Source organism: Anas acuta, chromosome 12 (genome assembly GCF_963932015.1).
Source record: "Anas acuta chromosome 12, bAnaAcu1.1, whole genome shotgun sequence".
Classification (NCBI taxonomy): domain Eukaryota; kingdom Metazoa; phylum Chordata; class Aves; order Anseriformes; family Anatidae; genus Anas; species Anas acuta.
In genome coordinates this window covers 1,543,369-1,561,494 of record NC_088990.1, presented here as the reverse complement: position 1 = coordinate 1,561,494, position 18,126 = coordinate 1,543,369, and the positions used below count along the sequence as shown (strand labels likewise).

The 18,126-nt window shown below is 57.0% G+C and overlaps 1 protein-coding gene across 2 annotated transcripts in view; it reads left to right on the top strand.

The window, feature by feature from the left end:
• Window positions 1-18,126, top strand: part of CORO2B (coronin 2B) — a 29,400-nt gene extending 11,274 nt beyond the window's left edge. For both annotated transcript variants that reach the window (XM_068696418.1, XM_068696417.1), the window contains 11 exons: window positions 4,510-4,710; window positions 13,045-13,161; window positions 13,941-14,090; window positions 14,362-14,526; window positions 14,721-14,837; window positions 15,071-15,175; window positions 15,279-15,375; window positions 15,722-15,834; window positions 16,181-16,271; window positions 16,399-16,538; window positions 16,910-18,126. In XM_068696418.1, the coding sequence (XP_068552519.1) occupies window positions 4,510-4,710; window positions 13,045-13,161; window positions 13,941-14,090; window positions 14,362-14,526; window positions 14,721-14,837; window positions 15,071-15,175; window positions 15,279-15,375; window positions 15,722-15,834; window positions 16,181-16,271; window positions 16,399-16,538; window positions 16,910-17,041 (1,428 nt within the window). In that variant the 3' untranslated portion in view covers window positions 17,042-18,126. The remainder of the gene's footprint in view (window positions 1-4,509; window positions 4,711-13,044; window positions 13,162-13,940; window positions 14,091-14,361; window positions 14,527-14,720; window positions 14,838-15,070; window positions 15,176-15,278; window positions 15,376-15,721; window positions 15,835-16,180; window positions 16,272-16,398; window positions 16,539-16,909) is intronic.

Here is an 18,126-nt window from a genome sequence, read left to right as displayed (position 1 = left end):
CCCTGCCAGCCCTGCCGTATGTGATACCACCCCTGGGATAGATGTGGGGAGAGGCAGGGCAGCTCCTTAAACACTCAATACGAGGAGCAGACGATGCTGTCCGAGAGGAAAAGCTGCCTGTCCTTCACCAGAGCCGCGTGCTGGCAGGGGCCGCAGCCACCGACAGCTCCCCGGTGTCCTGTGCCTTCATCCAGCACCGCCCCGTATGGAAAATCTCTCGCTAACCGACCTACATTTCATGCTCCCATTCATCTGCTGCACGTAGCTGCTGCTGCTGTGGGGCAGTGTCAGGGTGAGGAATTCAGGGGAGCCTGCAGAGGTGCCAGGGAATGTTGTAGGCTTCCCCCGAGGCTGCGAACATGGGGCTCCCTGCCCGCAGTATCGCCCTGGGTGCCTTTCCCGACCCTCTGCTTTTTCTCTGCTTTTGAAGAACAGCACAAAAGCGATGCAGTGACACATGCCCTGAAACAAGCCAGCTCTCCTCTGGTTTTCTTCTCAAGGCATCTCCAGTGACATCCTTTTTGCTGGAGGAAGGATGTGCGGAACAGTTTCCCTTGGCGCAGCGAGGAGCCGCCTCTTTGCTGGGCACCGCGAGCAAAAACCTCCCCAAATCTGCTCCAGCCCGGCCTGGGCAGCTTCCCCCAAGGAGGCAGCGCTGGGATGGAGGCTGCCCTCATTGCAGCTCCGTGGCTGCAGGGAAAAAACTGAGCTGGGCTGGCGCAAACGCTCTGGATGCTGTGCCCTGAGTCTGAAACAGCTCCGTGTCGCTGCCCGGAGCTCCCCAGCACGCCTATTTTCTGCTATATCTCTTGCTGTGAAATAGGTTTCCCCCTTCCAGCGAGGGATTTGGGGACACGCTCTTTCCCTCAAGCACTTAAAGAAGAAAAACGTTGCAACCATCCCCAAAACGCTGGGGCAGAGAGGAGAGCTCCTGTGCTGCCGCACGTTCCGTGGGGTGCAGTGTTGATGCTGAACGCCGCGGTTGGGGACGTGATTTATTTTATTGCCGTGCTTCAAAGTGCTTTATGGCATTCTCGTTTTTCTTGTAAGCGCTGCTCGACCTAAAACAAGGGAGGAGTTTTGCAATTACAGGAAGAACCCGAGTCCAAGAATAACGCGGGGCTGCAGCGAGCACTGGGAGCGGTGGCGCATCAGCCTGAGTCTGGGGGATGGATGGATGGAAACGGCTCCAATAAATCAATAGTTTTGTATTTGAACGTCTCCGAGCCAGGAGGTGATGGAAAAACAAAATGCCATTAGCATCAGCAGAACATAGAGAAGTGCTCAGAGTGCAAGTTTCATAAAAATTATGCCTCGTAGGGTGGCTGGTGCTGCCCCTCGCTCGGCGCTGCGCGGTGACAGGAGCTGCTCGCTTGTGGCCCAGGCTGAGCAGGAGCCGACCGGGGGCTCTGGGGCTGCCTGCGGCTTACAGTGAGCGTGCAGGTGGATGGCCGGGGCTTGCTGCACGTGGGAGCTAAATTTAGCAGGGCTTTTCTGGTTCCCGGCATCCTCCGTCGCCTGGAGAGCAGCCGGCAGCAGCGCTCCCGTCAGCTGCCTGAAATGAGATCAAGCAAGGGCTTAAATTCAGGGGGAAGGCAGCAAACGCCGTGTCTCCATCTCAGTTTTTGGGGGGATTTCCCCATCCCCTGGCACAAGGAGGGCTCACTACACTGATGCCAGCGTGTCCGTGTTATCCACACGCCCCAGGGGACGTGAGGTGCTTCGCTCCCCCCAGGCACGATCCTAAGCAAAGCCCCCAAAGGAAGCAGAGGACAGAGGGGCCGGGGGCTGCGGCGTGGGACAGCAGCGTGCCTGCGAGGTTTTTCCAGCATTTCCTCTCCCTTTTGTCTCCACCAAGCTGAATTCCTTCAGGGCAGGGGCTGCTTTCCTCCCCGGCTGGATTGCACAGCCCTGGCTAGAAACCTGGACGTGTTTGCAGCCGTTTTCCGTAGCCAAATGGTGTTTCTGGTGAAATCACAAATTTTGACTTCCCCGCTTGCAAACTCTCAGCAGCCGTGCCCACAGCAGGAGGTGTGTGACCAAAAGGCCTCGGTGGGCTTTGCCTCTGCACCCCCAAAATGCACTGACAGGGGCCTCACGGAGAAGGTCTGAACGCGTGTCCTGGGGAGGAACGAACGGAGGAATAAATAATGGAATGAAACGGGAGAACAAAGCAGGTGGCTGCGTGAAGGCTCGGCGATTTCATCCCTCCAGAACTGACGCATCGCTCACAAAAACACCCAAATGGGACGGCGCGATGGGAAACCAGCTCTTTTTGCACCGCCAGGAGACCTTGCCCATTTATTTCTGCGTGAAAATCCCCTTGCATGGCCGTGTGCTCCATGGGGAAGGGGTTCAGGGACCCCCCAAAAGTCAGATCCCACCAGTGCCAGGAGCACCTCCACGCACCAAGGCGGCTTCCCCTGGGTGCTCCCTGCCATCCATCCACGTCCCCAAATCAGCAGCGGGGGGACCTCGGGATCTCCCCCGTGGCACCAGGAGCTATTCCTACCCTGGGAAAGCCTTGCCGGCTGCCAGAACAATAAATCTGCAGGAAATTGGGGGGCTGTGGGCAGCCCCCAGACGTTTCCCGAGATTCTGCTGGCGTTTCCGTGCTGCCTGCGGCCCCGGGGCTGCTGGCCCCTGTTTGCAGGAAACACTCCCGGAGGGCAAAGAAAAGAAACTGGGGGAGCTCTCCAGCCAAACCCACACTCCAGCCTATTGCTTCCTTCCGCTGGCTGCGGCGGGGGTGGGATGGAGGCTTGCCCAGCTTTTGGTGAAAGAACAAAGGGAGGAGAGAAATGGAGAGCTGCTGCAATCCCCAGAGCAGCACGGGGCGGGCGGGTGGCCTGGGGGAGCGCATCCACAGCTCGCCTGCAGGGCCCTGTGCTAGGGGGTGAAGGATTTCTGCAGGCTCCTCGGGGCTCGTTTGCCTTGATGCTTCGTTTGGAGCCGTGATGCTTCGTTTGGAGCCGTGATGCTTCGTTGGGCAGAGGCTGATCAGGCTCCGTTTCTGAACGCACGAAATATCGGGAGCCCCTTTTTCCGCACGGGGCACCCCCCTGTGTGGGGATACATGGCAAATCACCTGAATTTAGTGTGGAAATATGGAGAAAATGTCCCTCCTAGTAAATGTGGGGCTTTTTCTTACAATCGGTGTGGAGCAGAGCGGCACGGGCAGCAGGAATGGCAGCAAAGCTTCACCCAGGGGCAGGGGAGCAAAGCAAGAGCTTAAAAAATACGAAAAGACATTTTTGTGCTTTTTTAACTTCATAAATAAGTTAAATTCGTAATAAAAAGCGATCTGTTCAGCAAAGGGAAAATGCAAAAAGCAGTGAAACTCTTGAAAGGAGCAGCCTGGGATGTGGTCGGGGCTTTTTCTTGCCCTGCCTCGCTCTGACCGCGCGGGTAGGTTTGGCAAAGGCTCGCAGCGCTTTGTTGGATGTGAGTCTGCATTTTTCAGAGCAGAATTGTTTCCATGCAAAAAAACGTCTGTCTGCTCTCCTTTCGGGTTAAATCCTCAAGGATTTAAGCTGCTCGTAGGAGTCAGGGGTGGAAATGGCACCGTTTGCAGTCCTCTTTCCTCCTGGGGAGATGCTCAGACCTTGTGCTTGTGCCCTTGGGTTTGGAGGAGTCGCTGGGTTCCTGGGCATCAGAGCAGCCCGCGGGGATGCTTCCCTGGTGGTGCAACTTGCTGAGAGCTGCTCTCAGCAGCTGCGCCGAGCCCTCCAGCAGGCAATTAGCAGGGTTTGGACGGAGCTGAGTGCTTGTGTTGCTCTGAGGTGGCTCGGACGTTTCTGCTCTTCTGCACGCTCAACGTGCATTAAATCTTTATAGGGTTTATCTGGAACACCAACGCTACCGTAAGGACTGTTAAAAAAAAAAAAAAGGACCCCAAAGCCTTCCTTTTACTTAGAGAAAGCAAAGCAGGCAGTACAAGCAACAGTGCCCTCATCTCTGTGCATGCACGGAGGGCTCGGCTTGCTGGGGGGAAGCAGGAGGGGCTGGTGCAGCCCCCGTGAGCAGTGCCCGGCCGCAAGGGGAGATCTGTGCAAAAGGATCTGGGCCAGCTGGGCGCAGAGCTACCACGAGCTGCTGCCCGCTCCCTGTTGGAGTGCTCTTATTCTGCACCGGTGCATGCTTTCATGCGGCTCAGACTAATCCATTTCCAAGTCATCGCATTAAAAGCCTTAATTCCTTTGTCATATGCGCATGAAGCAGCGGTGCTGGGTGTTCTAGATGAGCGGTGCATGCTGAAAGGGCCATCAGCTTCAATTTTGCAACAGCGCCGAGGCTCTTGATGCCTTCTGGGGGTTGCCTCTTGCACCGGGGACACCTCTGGTGCCTTTTTGGGGGTGGTGTGCTTGCAGATCTGCCCTGCCACGCTCCCTCGGGCAGGAGCCATCCTGCAGCCGGGGCTGTCCTGAACAGATTTGGGTTGGAAAATCCCCGGGGGGGACGTGCTGGTGGTGGGCGAGGGGGATGCTGAGCGCGCTGTTTGCCCCGCAGATGTCATGGCGCCCGCAGTACCGCAGCTCCAAATTCCGCAACGTCTACGGGAAGGTGGCGAGCCGGGAGCACTGCTTTGACGGCATCCCCATCACCAAGAACGTGCACGACAACCACTTCTGCGCCGTCAACGCCCGCTTCCTCGCCATCGTCACCGAGAGCGCCGGTGGTGGCTCCTTCCTCGTCATCCCGCTCGAGCAGGTGAGTGGCACGGACCCCGCTCGGAGCACCCCAGGAACCCCACTGCGCGGCAGTGTGGCCCCCTCTGCTCTCCCTTATTGTGGTGTCCTCGTGCCGGGACCATGACTTGGGGGAGTTGGGTTTATCCTTTTCGAAGAAAATGCAAGGTTTGGACTCCATCATCTTTGGAGGGCAACAAATTTTCCAAATGGAAATGTTCTGTTCTATCCCATCCCATCCCATCCCATCCCATCCCATCCCATCCCATCCCATCCCATCCCATCCCATCCCATCCCATCCCATATTCCCATCCCATCCCACCCCACCCTATCCATTATCCATTTCCATTTCCTACCCTACCCTATCCTATCTGTATCCCATCCTACCCCATCCTTTCTGGTTCTCAAAGGCTTCTCCTCTTTTTGGCCTCTCCATGAGCACATGCCCGCAGGTTGGCAGCAGCAGAGGCCACGCAGGTTTTCCATCCCTGTGTTTCAGCAGCACAGCTTCCAAAAAGCCAGGGGTCCCCAGGAACCCCCATCCTGCCCAGCAGCTCGCAGGCCCCTGTCCTATATGGCTCAGCCATCAGATGTGGTACTGCACAGCTCTGCACCCAAATTTTCCATTGCAAAATCGCCATTCCAGCCCCTTTAAAGCCGGGCTGTGCCCACCGTGGTCCAGATGAGCTCCGCATCCTCAGCTGGCACAGCTCAGCTCAGCTCGGCACAGCTCGGCACAGCTCGGCACAGCCTGTGGCTGCCCAGATCCCAGCTCTGACTCATCCGCAGCAGCTCCAGAAATGCCACTTGTGACGTCCCAGTGATACGGAGAGAGCCAACGAGGGGAAGATAAGGAGGAACAAAACCACACCCGATCCATCTCTTTCATTTCCATCAGCTCTCTGTCCTGCAGCAAGGGAACGCCTGGCCCCGGGGACGTCGCTGTCCCCAAAGCCTTTCTAGCAGGGCGTTTGCTCCGTGCGCTGCAGCAGTGCCACCCCCAGCAGGATTTATTTTTAGGACTTCATCACCAAGCTGCAGCCCCTCATGAGCAGCTGATGCTTGGGAGCCACGTCCCGTGCCGTGCTGGGGGCCGGTTTGCAGCTGAAGCTGCCCGGAGCACTGCGCACAGGCACCCAGCACATTTTGGTGCTCTTTGCAGCACGTACTCCTTCCCCCTGCAGCATGGGGCTTTCACTTCCCCACGAAAGCTTCCCTCAGCTCTTTGCAGGAGTGTCCGCACGGGTCTGTGCATCTCTCCTTGATGCAGCTTTAACCCCCCCGAAATAATTCAGCCGGCTCCGCAGAAGCCGCCCTGTCGGGAGCGGCCGCTTCTCCCCACCTAAAGTCCGCGCCTCTTCTGCATTTTTATTTCATTTCTCGAGTAGCACCGGCTACAGATGGAAGAAATTATAATCAGCGTTTTAATTGCAGCGCACAGCTTGACTCTTATTAATATTCTGCAAACAAGGAGCTTTCCCTCAGCCGTCGGAGCGCTGCCGCCTGCATCTCTGCCCCCTGCCCCGCGCTGCGGCGTTGCAGGCACCGAGCCCCAGGCGCTGAATGCGCCCATGCACACTCTGCTTGTTCGAGGCCCCAAATCCCGAGCTGTTAACCCGGGATTGCCAGAAAATCACCATTTTTTCCTGGCAAACCGAGCGCAATCCCAGCAGGATGGGAGCAGAGGGAGCGCGGTGCCGCTCGCAACCTGTTCGCACGGGACCGTCGGAGCAGACCTTGGCTCTCCGTGTCAAGTGGCTGCACGCTCCTTGGCACAACCTCATCATTTCATTATTTATTTATTTATTTATTTTAAATAGGAACTGATTAGCTCATTAAGAGTAAACTAATTTTCTTTGGAAATCGGCAGCCATCTAATTAATTGGCATCCATATTTAGCCGAACGTAATTAAGGTAACCTAGATACCGCGGATCTGCTCAGGGTTTGATTTGCTGCCATCTTTCCAATTTTTTTTTTTTTATTTTTTTTTTTTCCCTTTTCTACATCTCTGCCCTCTGTTCTCGCCAGAAATCTTCCCCAGAAAACCCCTCTGCTTTGTGCGGGGAGTGACAATGCATTTGCATACGGCGGGCCATATGTTCCTCGGCACATCAGAGGCGCTGGGCCCTCAGCCGTGAGCCTGCCTTCGGGTGCTCAGCAGGAGCCAAACCCGGCTCCTTGGGAAGAAAAACCTCATGCAGGAGGCCTGGGACGTCCCCGAGCAGGAACCTGGGGCTACCCGGCTCTGTTTTGGGGGAAGAAACCCCCTTTTGCAGCATCCTGGGAGTGAGAATGTGAGGGCAAAGGCGCTGAGCAAGGAGGAGCCGTGGGGTTGTGGGAAAGCCAGGTTTTGGCCCGTTTTTTTAAATATCCTAGAAAAAACAGAAGCGCTGTGTCCACGTTGTAAACACTTTATTAATTGGTTGATTGATTGGCACAGAATGGCCTTAATTGTGCTGTGCAAGTCACAGACTGGGGCTTTTACATCTTCGGGTTTCTGGACCACGGCTGCCCAGGACCTGGAGCTGTTGGGGTGCTGGGGCTTTGGGCAGCCCCAAATTAACGGGGCAGGGCTGGGGGCACGCAGCGTGCTGGGAGATGCTGCGGGGGGGGGATATGGGGCAGCCTCTGCAGAATCCTGGCTCCTGGCGCCGCAGATTTCTGCTTCTGCAGGGGTAAAAAAAGCAGCTTATTGTCCGGGGCTGGACAATGTCGTCTGGCTGTGCCGGGAGGAAGGGGAGAGGCAGGAGGAGGAGGCGTTGTTTACCCGCTGGTGCCCGTCCCGGGCTGCTCGTGGAGCTGGGCTCGTGTGGGGCTGAGCCGCTGTGCCCGTGGGGTGGGCATGGGGACACCCCCGCCGTGTCCCCAAAGTCCTTGGGGGAGAGCAAAGCCCGAACCCTGCAGCAAGGAGCTGCCCGCAATTAGTGCTCGTCCCTTCGTTAACCAGGGCTGGCACAAAAGGACTTTGCTTGGTGTCAGGGACCAAGCACCAAAACCTGGGGGTCCCCAAATCTGTGCTGTGTGCCTGGCCCCGTAGCGCCCCGGGATGCTTCTGTGGGTTTTTCTGTGCCTGATTTTGGATGGAGGGAAACATCTCCTTTTAACCAAGAGATGAGCAGGGGAAAATAATAATAATAAATAATAAAAAGCCCTGAGGTTTACAGAATAAAGTCACCTCCTCGCCATGCTCTGCCCTGGGGCGCAGACGTCCCAGCAGGTCCCAGGGGGGTGCCGGGGAGCAGTTGGGGGGGGTCAGGCCGGGTGCTGCCCCCCTGCAGCCCCATCTGGCCTTGAGGTGCCCCCCACAAACCGGGGGCAGCGAGGGGGGGCCCCGCCGGAGGCGCTCGGTGCAGCCCTGCGGGCACTGCCTGCACCCTCTGCCGGCTAAAGCGGAGAGAAAAGTCCCGGGCTCTCCATTCCCAGCAGGCAGGGGGGGTATTTTTAGTGTCCATAATCCCATTTAACGGCAGCATTACGCGGGCTTTTGTCTTTTTAATTAACAAGCTTGATCCCAGCTGCTGCTTTTATGGTGCGGATAAATACCTCTGCAGCCAGGCTGCGGCTCCTCGTCGGAGCAAAGCGCTGTCCGTGCGCCTGGCTCTGCTGGCCGGCGTTCAGCTCTGGCGTGGCTGGAGGAGTTTCTGGTACCCCAAATTTGGATAACGGATGTGCCGCAGTGTGGCTGGGCAGGAGATGGATGTTTTTAGCCCACCGGAGTATTTATATGGCACGAGGGGAGCGGCTGCTGTTTCAGCCTCCGTCCCGGCAAAGCAGCGATGTGGGTTGCTTTCCCTGCTCTGCCTCGCACGGTTGCCTTGTGCATAAAGGAGACGGGGTCCTCGTGCAGCGCCGGGGAGCGCCCGCTGGAGTCTGGGGGCTGCGGAGGCTGGAGGAGGATGGAGGAGGATGGATGAGGATGGAGGAGGCTGGAGGAGGATGGAGGGGGCTGGAGGAGGATGGAGGAGGATGGAGGAGGCTGGAGGAGGATGGAGGAGAGTGGAGGAGGATGGAGGAGGCTGGTGGAGGTTTGAGGATGCTGGAGGGGGCTGGAGGAGGATGGAGGATGCTGGAGGAGAGTGGAGGATGCTGGAGAAGGCTGGAGGATGCTGGAGGAGGCTCTCTCACAGCTCTCTGCGATGGCACAGCTGCTGCTCTCCAGCCGTGTGCCTGCTGAGTGTGGTGGGAGGTGGTGGTGTGCGTGTTCTCCATGCAACCTCCTCCTCTTTCTCCTCCTCCTCCTCCTCTTCCTCTTCAGCTGCTCTGGCCACATGCATCCTGGCAGAAGGGCGGTGGGGAGAGGCTTGGGGCATCTCTTCATTCAGCTGTCGGGCAGGAACATCTCCTTCCATCTGCACGTGGGAATTTCCTTTGGGGTTTTCCCCCAAAATATATATTTTTTTGCCGTCTCTCAGTGCACCTCCTCCCCTGGCCGAGCTGCCCAGGATCTTGCCCCCTCCTTGCTCAAACAACTCCTCGTGCAGACGCGGTGCCCTGCTGTGCCTGCAGCTCTCCGAACCCCCGGGTCTGGTGCTGGCATTGCATGGCTTGCCATGGCTTTTTTGGGTCCCTGCCAAGGATTTATCCAATTTCTCTCCTTCCTGTGCTGGTTCAGTTGGAATTGGCTCCTAATGAAAACCGAGTCACCTGCGGTGACCCCTGTGTGTGCCCAAATCAGCGGGGGCCTCCCCCAGGCCAGCCAAATCCGAGTGATTTTCTTCTCTTTTGGTTCTTGAGGAAGAGAGACCTCGTTTAAAGGAGACAGCCACAAATGTATTTACTCATAATCTCGGCCACTAGAGACCTGTGTGTACTCAAGGATTTCCAAGGAAACCCTGCAAATCCCGGGCAGCTCGGGCAGCCCTCCCCTGATCCCTGCACAACCGGCAGGGGGTCGGGGAGCTGCGGGGGGAGGCGAGGAGGAGAACCTGGAAGGGACCCTGGGGCTGTGCTGGGCTGGACTCAGGCATCAGAATTACTCCCAGCAGCGCCTGGAGAATTCACAGAGCTTGTAAGGAAATCCTGAAGGAGGAGAAAGGCTTTTCCCATCCCAGGGGTGGTGGTCCCTGCCCTGGGGCCGTGTGTCTGCCCATCCTGGGGCTCGGCATGCTGCTGGTGCACCTGAGCCACCCCCGGGGGAAGCTTCCTTAGCAAGGATCTGCAGCAAGGTGACCGAATGAAGCCACCTGCACAATTCCCTGCCCTTTATTTCCCCTTCTCCCTGCAGGCACAGCACAAAGCCCTTCTCAATCCCTCCTGCCCAAAATGCTGCAGCATCCAGGCGAGGGCAGGCTCTGGGCGGCTGCGGTTGCAGGAGGCATCGCTCCTGCCAGTCCCTGCCCTGAAAATGCCAGAGCCTGGGGGCAAAGCCCGTCTGTCCCCCTGAGGAGCTGGTATTTGGGTCACGGAGCTCCGGGCAGCCCGAGGCAGGGACCCAGTTTTGGTTTAGGATTAGGATTCACTGCAGCTCGCCGCGCTGCTGCCAAGGTGCCTCCGGGAACGGCAGCCTGGGAAACTGTGACCTGAACCCCTGCTTTTTTTTTTTTTTTTTTTTTTTTTTTTAATTTTTCTTTCCTTTTTGCCACTATTCTCACTGCTTCCACTCAGCCTGAGGCTCCTTCTCCTCTCGGAGGTGAACCTGGGCATGGGAACAAGCCCACTGCTGCCCCGGGCTTGATTTAATCAGAACTCCTGGCTTCTTGGATAGAAACCACTACTAGTAACCAAACCCCGCTTTGTCCTCCTGAAAGCCTAATGAATTTTGACAAAAAACATCAAATCTACTTCGCAAAGAAAATTACTCAGCTGGTTGCCCAGAATTAAAGTGATTGCCCATTAACTCGTGCAGTTAAAAGGTCTGTCCTCCCGGAATTCGGCAGCTGCTGCGCGCATCCCTGCTCCAGACAGGGTGTAGTGATGTGCTAATGCAAATGGGAAAAGGGGGGGGGAAAACCAGATAATCTGCGCTGTTCGGGGAGGTGATGGCTGCTGTCATACTTAATATAATAGCCCGTAAAGCCGTGCTGGCATCCCATTAATTCCCGGGAGGTGGCAGGAGGGAGGGGGATGCTGGCTGCGACCAGGCGGCCGAGCTCGGCACTAATGCAGCGCGGTGGCTGCTGCGTTCCTCTCCACCTTTGGGGTTCGCCTCGGTGTTTCCCTTCCCAACCTGGCACACTGGACCCTGGGCTGCATCCCTGCAGCTTGCACGTGCTGGGCCTTGCTGCAGGCGATGCTCTTGTGCAGGATGGGGCCCTGAGCGCACCACCTCCAGGGCTGGGGGTGCAGGACTGAGCTCTCCACAGCTCCTCCCTGGCTGTTTAATATAATAATAAATTATTCATTATATTTACTATAATTTATTATTATTATTATTATTATTATTATTATTATTATTATTATTATTATTATTATTATTATTATTATTATTATTATTATTATTATTATTATTATTTTCCATGGGAAAACACAAAGCCCATGGTAACGGGAGCGGCTGACCCCGGGGCTCTCTCTCTCCCCAGGCAAGGAGCAGTTCTCACTGCTGTGTTGTGGCAGACGGGCAGAATTATAAATATTTAGGTGCTCAGAGCAGAATTATGAACACTTAGGTGCTCAGAGCACGCCCAAATGATGCTTTCAGCACCTGGAGGAGGATGCGGTGCGTCCTTCGGTGCTCATCACGGGGCCACCCTAACCCAGCCTGGCATTGATGGATATTGGGAAGGGACCTCGCCAAAGGGCAGAGGCAGTGGTGCGATGACCCTGCCATGGGCATGGAAAATGTGTGGATGTGTTAGAATTGAAGGGAACAGCAGCAGGCACCTGATTTTTCCCTTTTCCCCAATAACTGAGCTGCCCACACAACCACATCCCCGTGCCGTAAGGCTGGGCTGGTTCTCATCTCACACCTGAGCCGTGACGGAGGGATGCCTTAGAGCTGCTCCCTCAATCTGAGCAAGAACTGGCTCCTCGCTGTACAAATAACCCCAATTTACGAGGCAAGCAGCCCCCAGGGGGGGAGATTTCCCCTGGCACAGCAGCAGCAGCAGCCTGGTGCGCATCCCTGAGCGTGCGGCCGCCTGGAGCTGCCGGCGTTTCGCAGGGTGGATCCTGAACAAAAACTGCAGAGCGCAGGGATTTCTGTGTGCAAAGCTTTTCTTCTCCGGTTCGCTTTGCACTTCCAGCTGAAATGCTCGTTTCTGGGTGTGCCAAGGGAAGCTGCGGGGCTGGGTTTTGCTCTGGGGGCATTTGGGGAAGCGCCTGCTGGCCGCGGGCCACTTCTCCTTGTGCTTCCCAGTGCCTCGCGTGATGGTTTTCTGCACTGTCATGCTACAGGCGAGCCGTCCAAAAGCAGCATCACTGCTTGATGGAAAGCAGGCTCCGGGATCCGCGACCGTCCCCGCTTCACCGTGCAATTAGCAAGCTGCGTCTCCCTGGGAGCAAATTAATTCGGATAAATCCTCCCAGCGGCGATGGTGCAAGGGCGAGCTGCTGGGCCCGATCCGGCCGCGCAGAGCACTCCTAGCCATTGCCCTTGGCTGCGGACACATAAAAGTGCAGCTCGGTGTCCTCCCTGCACTGCTTTGCTTGTGTTAAATGAAGCCAGGAGCTCGATACTCCGAAAGGTCAGAGCTGGAAGGGCTATGAAATATTCAGCGGCTGTGTCGCGCTGACCTAGTTTGCACGCTCCGAAGCTTGCCACCCCCTCCTGGTGGGTACCCAGGGATGCAGAAAGGACCAGGGGAAGGAAACGGGGGGGGGCTGTGGGGTCAGGAGGAGTTTTTGTGCTGGTACAGCAGGATGCTGAGCGTCGGGCTGTGCCGGGTGCCCTTGTCTGCTGCCGCTGCCCTTGGCCAGCCGGTGAGGCTGGACCATCCTAAAAGCCTTGCCAGGGTTTCCATCCACGTGAAAGGATCACCTCAAACGGCCTGGGGTAGCTGGTGCGTTATTGGCATCGTTAAGCAAGGGTTTTTGTGGTCCCAAAGTCACGGGGGATTTGTTAAGTGGAGCCTTATTCAACATTGCCTGTGACGTTCAGGAGGAACGTACCCAATAATCCCTAATTCACCTAATGATCCTCCCAGGGATGGGTTCGGTGCCTCTCGAGTCTCTTCCAGCCCTTTTTTCCTGTCTTTTTGGGTGGCCATACAGAGATTTCTTCCTAAAATCCCCGCTCAGTGCTGTCCCCCCCTGCAGATGCCTGGGGGCTCACGTGGAGCTGCCCTGTTTGCAAAAACCTCTTCTCCTGCAGGGTTCAGTTGAGCCACGCCGAGGGAAAATCCCTCCTTGGATGAACAGCTCCAGCCTGGAAAGCTCGCCTTTATCGCTAAATTACACACGTTTTATTTTGAATTACAGACAGGCCGGATCGAGCCAAACTACCCCAAAGTGTGCGGCCACCAGGGCAATGTGCTGGACATCAAGTGGAACCCCTTCATCGAGAACATCATCGCGTCCTGCTCCGAGGACACCTCGGTGAGCGGGGACACCTGGGGCTGGCTCCGCGCGTCCTGGGCACAGAGAAATGGGCAAATCGTGCAAAAAAACAGGCAAAAACCTCTCAGGTGTCCCCTTCAGCTCAGTGTACCAGCGTTTTTTCTTAGCCCAAAGCCTGCTGAGGAAGATTTTGAGTGGGGGAAAAAAAATCAGAGCGTGGCCATGAATCACGGAGAGCTGTCTCCCACCTTTGATTACATCTACGCAGAGCTGTGGGGGAAGAGGAGGTGCTGGGAAGGCCTCCTGAGCCATCAGCGCTGTGTCATTAACCTGGGAAATCAAATTAATTGTCCCCGGGGCTGTCCCCTGCTGGGACGTGCTGGAGGGGACGGTCCCCATGGGCTCCCCGCTCCTGATGCCACCCCACGCCTGGGGTGCTGCCATGGGCACGCTGTCAACCCCCCGTCCACAAATACCTCGAGGTCCCTGCTCGGTAACGGCTCCCCCATGGGGACAAGGCTCGTTAATTAATTACCAGGGGACAATTAGCAGCACGGCAGAGCCTCCAGCCCCCGGTTCCCTCTGCAGTGCTGCTGAAATGCTGGGGGCTGCAGCGTGGTGCCATTTTTGCAGCACACATCTCCCTGCAGAAAGGGGCATTTTGGGGCAAAATGCACCCGGTTTTATCCCTTCCCTGACACCCAGTTTGTAACTGGCCGGTGTTTCCCTGTTTGAAAACCTCTGATGTGCCTCCGGGTGGGGGACAGGGACCTCGGGGGGGTCTCCAAAGCCCCCCATAGACGCACCCCGTCCTGCAGGTGCGGATATGGGAGATCCCCGAGGGTGGCCTGAAGAGGAACATGACAGAGGCCGTTCTGGAGCTGTACGGGCACAGCCGGCGTGTCGGCCTGGTGGAGTGGCACCCCACCACCAACAACATCCTCTTCAGCGCGGGCTACGACTATAAGGTGAGCCCCAGACCATGCAGGATGCCGTGGCACCAGTGGGGAGCACCTGTGAGCAGCTGGAGCTGGATCCCGGTGTCCAAAATCCCCCCTTGGTGGTGGCCAAGTGCCCGTGCGCACGGTGCTTGGTGCCCACTGGCTGGAGCTGGGTGGATTTGGCACAAGAAGCAGCTCCAGAAGGGTGAGCGAGGAGCTCTGGAGGGGCTGAGCGAGCGGTTTCAGCTCCAAAATAGATCTTAGGGTGGCCAAAATGCAGCCTTGCCCCTCCTTGCAGGTCCTCATCTGGAACCTGGACATCGGGGAGCCCGTCAAGATGATCGACTGCCACACGGACGTCATCCTCTGCATGTCCTTCAACACGGACGGCAGCCTGCTGGCCACCACCTGCAAGGACAAGAAGCTGCGGGTGGTGGAGCCGCGCTCCGGCAGGGTGCTGCAGGTGCGGGGTCCCCGGGGAGGGTTTGGGGACGGGGGCACGGGGAGGAACCCCACCGAGACACGGTGACATCCACGGGGTGCTCGCAGCACGACGTGGTGGGACGCGATGGAAATCAAGGGGGAGAAAATGGGTTGTTTAGGGGAAAACGGTGGTTTCTTGGGGATGTCCGACCCCTGTCCTGCCCTGTCCTGCAGGAAGCCAGCTGCAAGAACCACCGAGTCAACCGCGTGGTGTTCCTGGGCAGCACGAAGCGGCTGCTCACCACCGGGGTCTCGCGCTGGAACACGCGGCAGATCGCCCTGTGGGACCAGGTTGGTGCCAGGCCCCATCCCAGCCCCGCATCCTCCAGCCCTTTGGGGTGTTTAAACCCCCAAAATCCCATACTGGGGGGCTGGGAGGGCCCCATCCATGACAAAACCTCGCTGGAGACCCCCAAGCTGGGGACCGGGACATCTCCTGCCATGGTGCCGCGGGGCAAGGCGCTGGGTTTGTCCCCGGACACCTTCAGTGCCAGGCTGTTAATTGGGATTTTCCCCTTGCTCAGGAGGATCTGGCCATGCCCCTCATCGAGGAGGAGATCGACGGGCTCTCGGGGCTGCTCTTCCCCTTCTACGACGCGGACACACACATGCTGTACCTGGCTGGCAAGGTGCGCCCGGCGAGGCTGGGGGCCGGGGGCTGCTATCGGGGTCTTTGTCCGTCCCCATCCCCAACCAAACCCTAACCCTGCCCTCCTCCCGCGCTCGCTCCAGGGTGACGGCAACATTCGGTACTACGAGATCGGCTCGGAGAAGCCCTACCTGAGCTATCTCATGGAGTTTCGCTCCCCGGCCCCGCAGAAAGGACTGGGTAAGGATTGCCGCGCCGCTCGCCCCCCGCTGCCGAACCCGAACGTGCCAAAAGTGGCTTGGCAGAAAGTGCCTAATTAAACGGTGTAGGTAATTGTGACCTCAGCTGCCGATTCCTGGGATTTTTCCTCCCTTTTAGTGCTCGTCCCTTTCCCATTTCCCCCTCCAAATGCCCCCGGTGTGGTCCTGCCTGCACACCCAGGGTGCCTTCGGTGAGGGTTTGGGTCTTTTGATGAAGAACCGTGACTTTTGGGGTCCTGCACGCCGTGGAGCTGGCTGGGTCCCAGCGTTTGCAGCACTTGGGGGGTTTTGCCCGGGGGGAGTCATCTTCCACGCCTCGTCCACAGGGGTGATGCCAAAGCACGGGCTGGACGTGTCGGCCTGCGAGGTCTTCCGCTTCTACAAGCTCGTCACCCTCAAGGGGCTCATCGAGCCCATCTCCATGATCGTGCCAAGGAGGGTGAGTCCCCAGGGAGCGTGCGGGGGGGGTGTGAGGACACGGCTGGGGCTGGGGAGCACCCCGGGGTGCTCAAAATTGGTGCAGCTTCTCCCCAAGGCCTTGAAGGTCCCGTATGGCCCCGTGCAGCCCTCGTATCATTTTCTTGCAAAGCGTGAGCTAAACGGGCATCACTCGGAGGCTTTATTTCTGATTTGACTTAATGGGGTAAACACCTGATATTATTTGTAACCCCGCTGTGCGGCTGCGTGCCTGCATGCTGAGGGAAGGAGCCGCTGCTCATAGCACTTTGGATGGGTTTGGGATCAGCTTTATGGAGGCTGCTGCTTTTATTTCCCCGTGTCTGTAGTCGGAGACGTACCAAGAGGACATCTACCCCATGACCCCGGGAACGGAGCCGGCCCTGACACCGGACGAGTGGCTGAGCGGGGTGAACAGAGGTAAAACCCTAAAGGTGCCGGGGGTGTCCGTGGGGGTCTCTGTGTGGGGATGCGCCGGGGTTGCAGGTGATCATCCTAGGGGGGAGCCCCAAAAGCAGCCCCTGCTCACCCCCGCTCTGCCCCCCAGATCCCATCCTGATGTCGCTGAAGGAGGGCTACAAGAGGACGTCCAAAATCGTCTTTAAGGCGCCGGTGAGGGAGAAGAAGGGCGTTGTGGTGAACGGCATCGACCTGCTGGAGAACGTGCCGCCCCGCACCGAGAACGAGGTAGGGCAGCGCCGCGCGGCCCCATCCAGCCCAGGAGCACCCAGCCACAGGGATGGTTGGGTTTGGGGTTTCCCCCATTTTTACCCCCATTTTGAGCATTTTACCCCCGTTGCAGCACGGCGCCTGGCAGAGCGGCGTTACGCTCCTGAAAGCTTTTCCCGAAATCCTCCCCAGGAAAAAACACGGGGAGGAGCTGGGGGCGCACGGCTGGGCGCATCCCCGCAGGGCTCCGCTCTTCTCGTGCCTGCAAACCTCCCGTGTGAGGCTCTCACCGAGCTGGGAGGGGGAAATTCCTCTGCGGCACCTCGGATACGCCGCGGGGGCACGGAGCTGGATCCGTCCCTCCAGCTCCTGCCCCTTTCTCCTTCCAGCTCCTTCGGATGTTCTTCCGGCAGCAGGACGAGATCCGGCGGCTGAAGGACGAGCTCTCGCAGAAAGACATCCGCATCCGCCAGCTACAGCTGGAACTGAAAAACTTACGCAACAGCCCGAAGAATAATTAACTTCCAGGGACGTTTTATAAATAAACTTTCTTCGTTTATACTCGCTCTTTAATTTTATCGTCTCCACTTACACAGAATATGAGCCAGAAGCCGAGCGACCTGCCAAGAGCCCAGATGCTAACTGGAAAAAACGTCCTCGTAGCCTCGTCTAGCGCTAAAAAACGGCCTCCACGCTCTGAGTGGCTACTGCATGAAGGGAAGCCGGGCAGTGCTTGCACCCCCTCGCTTCTCGGAGTCGGTAGGCGAGCAGCGTCGGCTTCGTCGGGGCTGGGCTGAGCACGAGGGACCCTAGGAAAGCGCCCCCGGTGCCTCGCCGTTGATTTTCTCCTATGCAAGGTGTGACAGCGATGCCCGTCGCTGTAGGGTTGGGATGGGGTCTGTGGGGGTGGCGTGGGGTGGGTAGGGCTGTGTCCATAACCCTTGGCTGCGCACCCGCCCGGCTGCACGCGGACCTCGCCTCTGAAGCCTGTAAAAATTTAAAAAAAAAAGGAAAAAAAAAAAAAAAGGAGAAAGGAAAAAAAAAAAGATTAAAAAAATAAAGGAGAAAAGAAAAAAAAGATAAAAGAAAAAAAAAGATTAAAAAAAAGATAATTATAAAAAAAAGATACAAGAAAAAAAAAGATAAAAAAAAAAGATTAAAAAAAAAAAAGAAAAGAAAAAAAAAGGAGAGAAAATAATAATAATAAAAAAAGAAAACAGAGGCTGGGTTTCCTAGACAGAGAGGGATTTTTTGCTCCTTAGCCCTCTGCAAAGCAGGACTTCACCTCCTCCTTTCCCCCAAGACGGGACTCGTGCCAGTGCCCCGGGGAAGGGCTCGACGGGCGCAGCACACGTGTACGGTCACCGTGGTTGTGAACCAGGCCTCTAGCACAGGGAAAGAACCAAATTCTGCTCGTTTTTCTCTCTCTTTTCACTGAGTCCAGTGGCTGAGCTGCCCAGCACTGTGCGCTGGTTTCTCCTCCCTGTTCGTCCCCTTGTGCCCCGTACCCGACGCTTCCCCGTCTCTCCGTTACATGTGCTGTCGTTGCCTATTATTTATGCTACTACGGAATAGTGACAAAATAAAAGGTTTTCAAGATACCAAA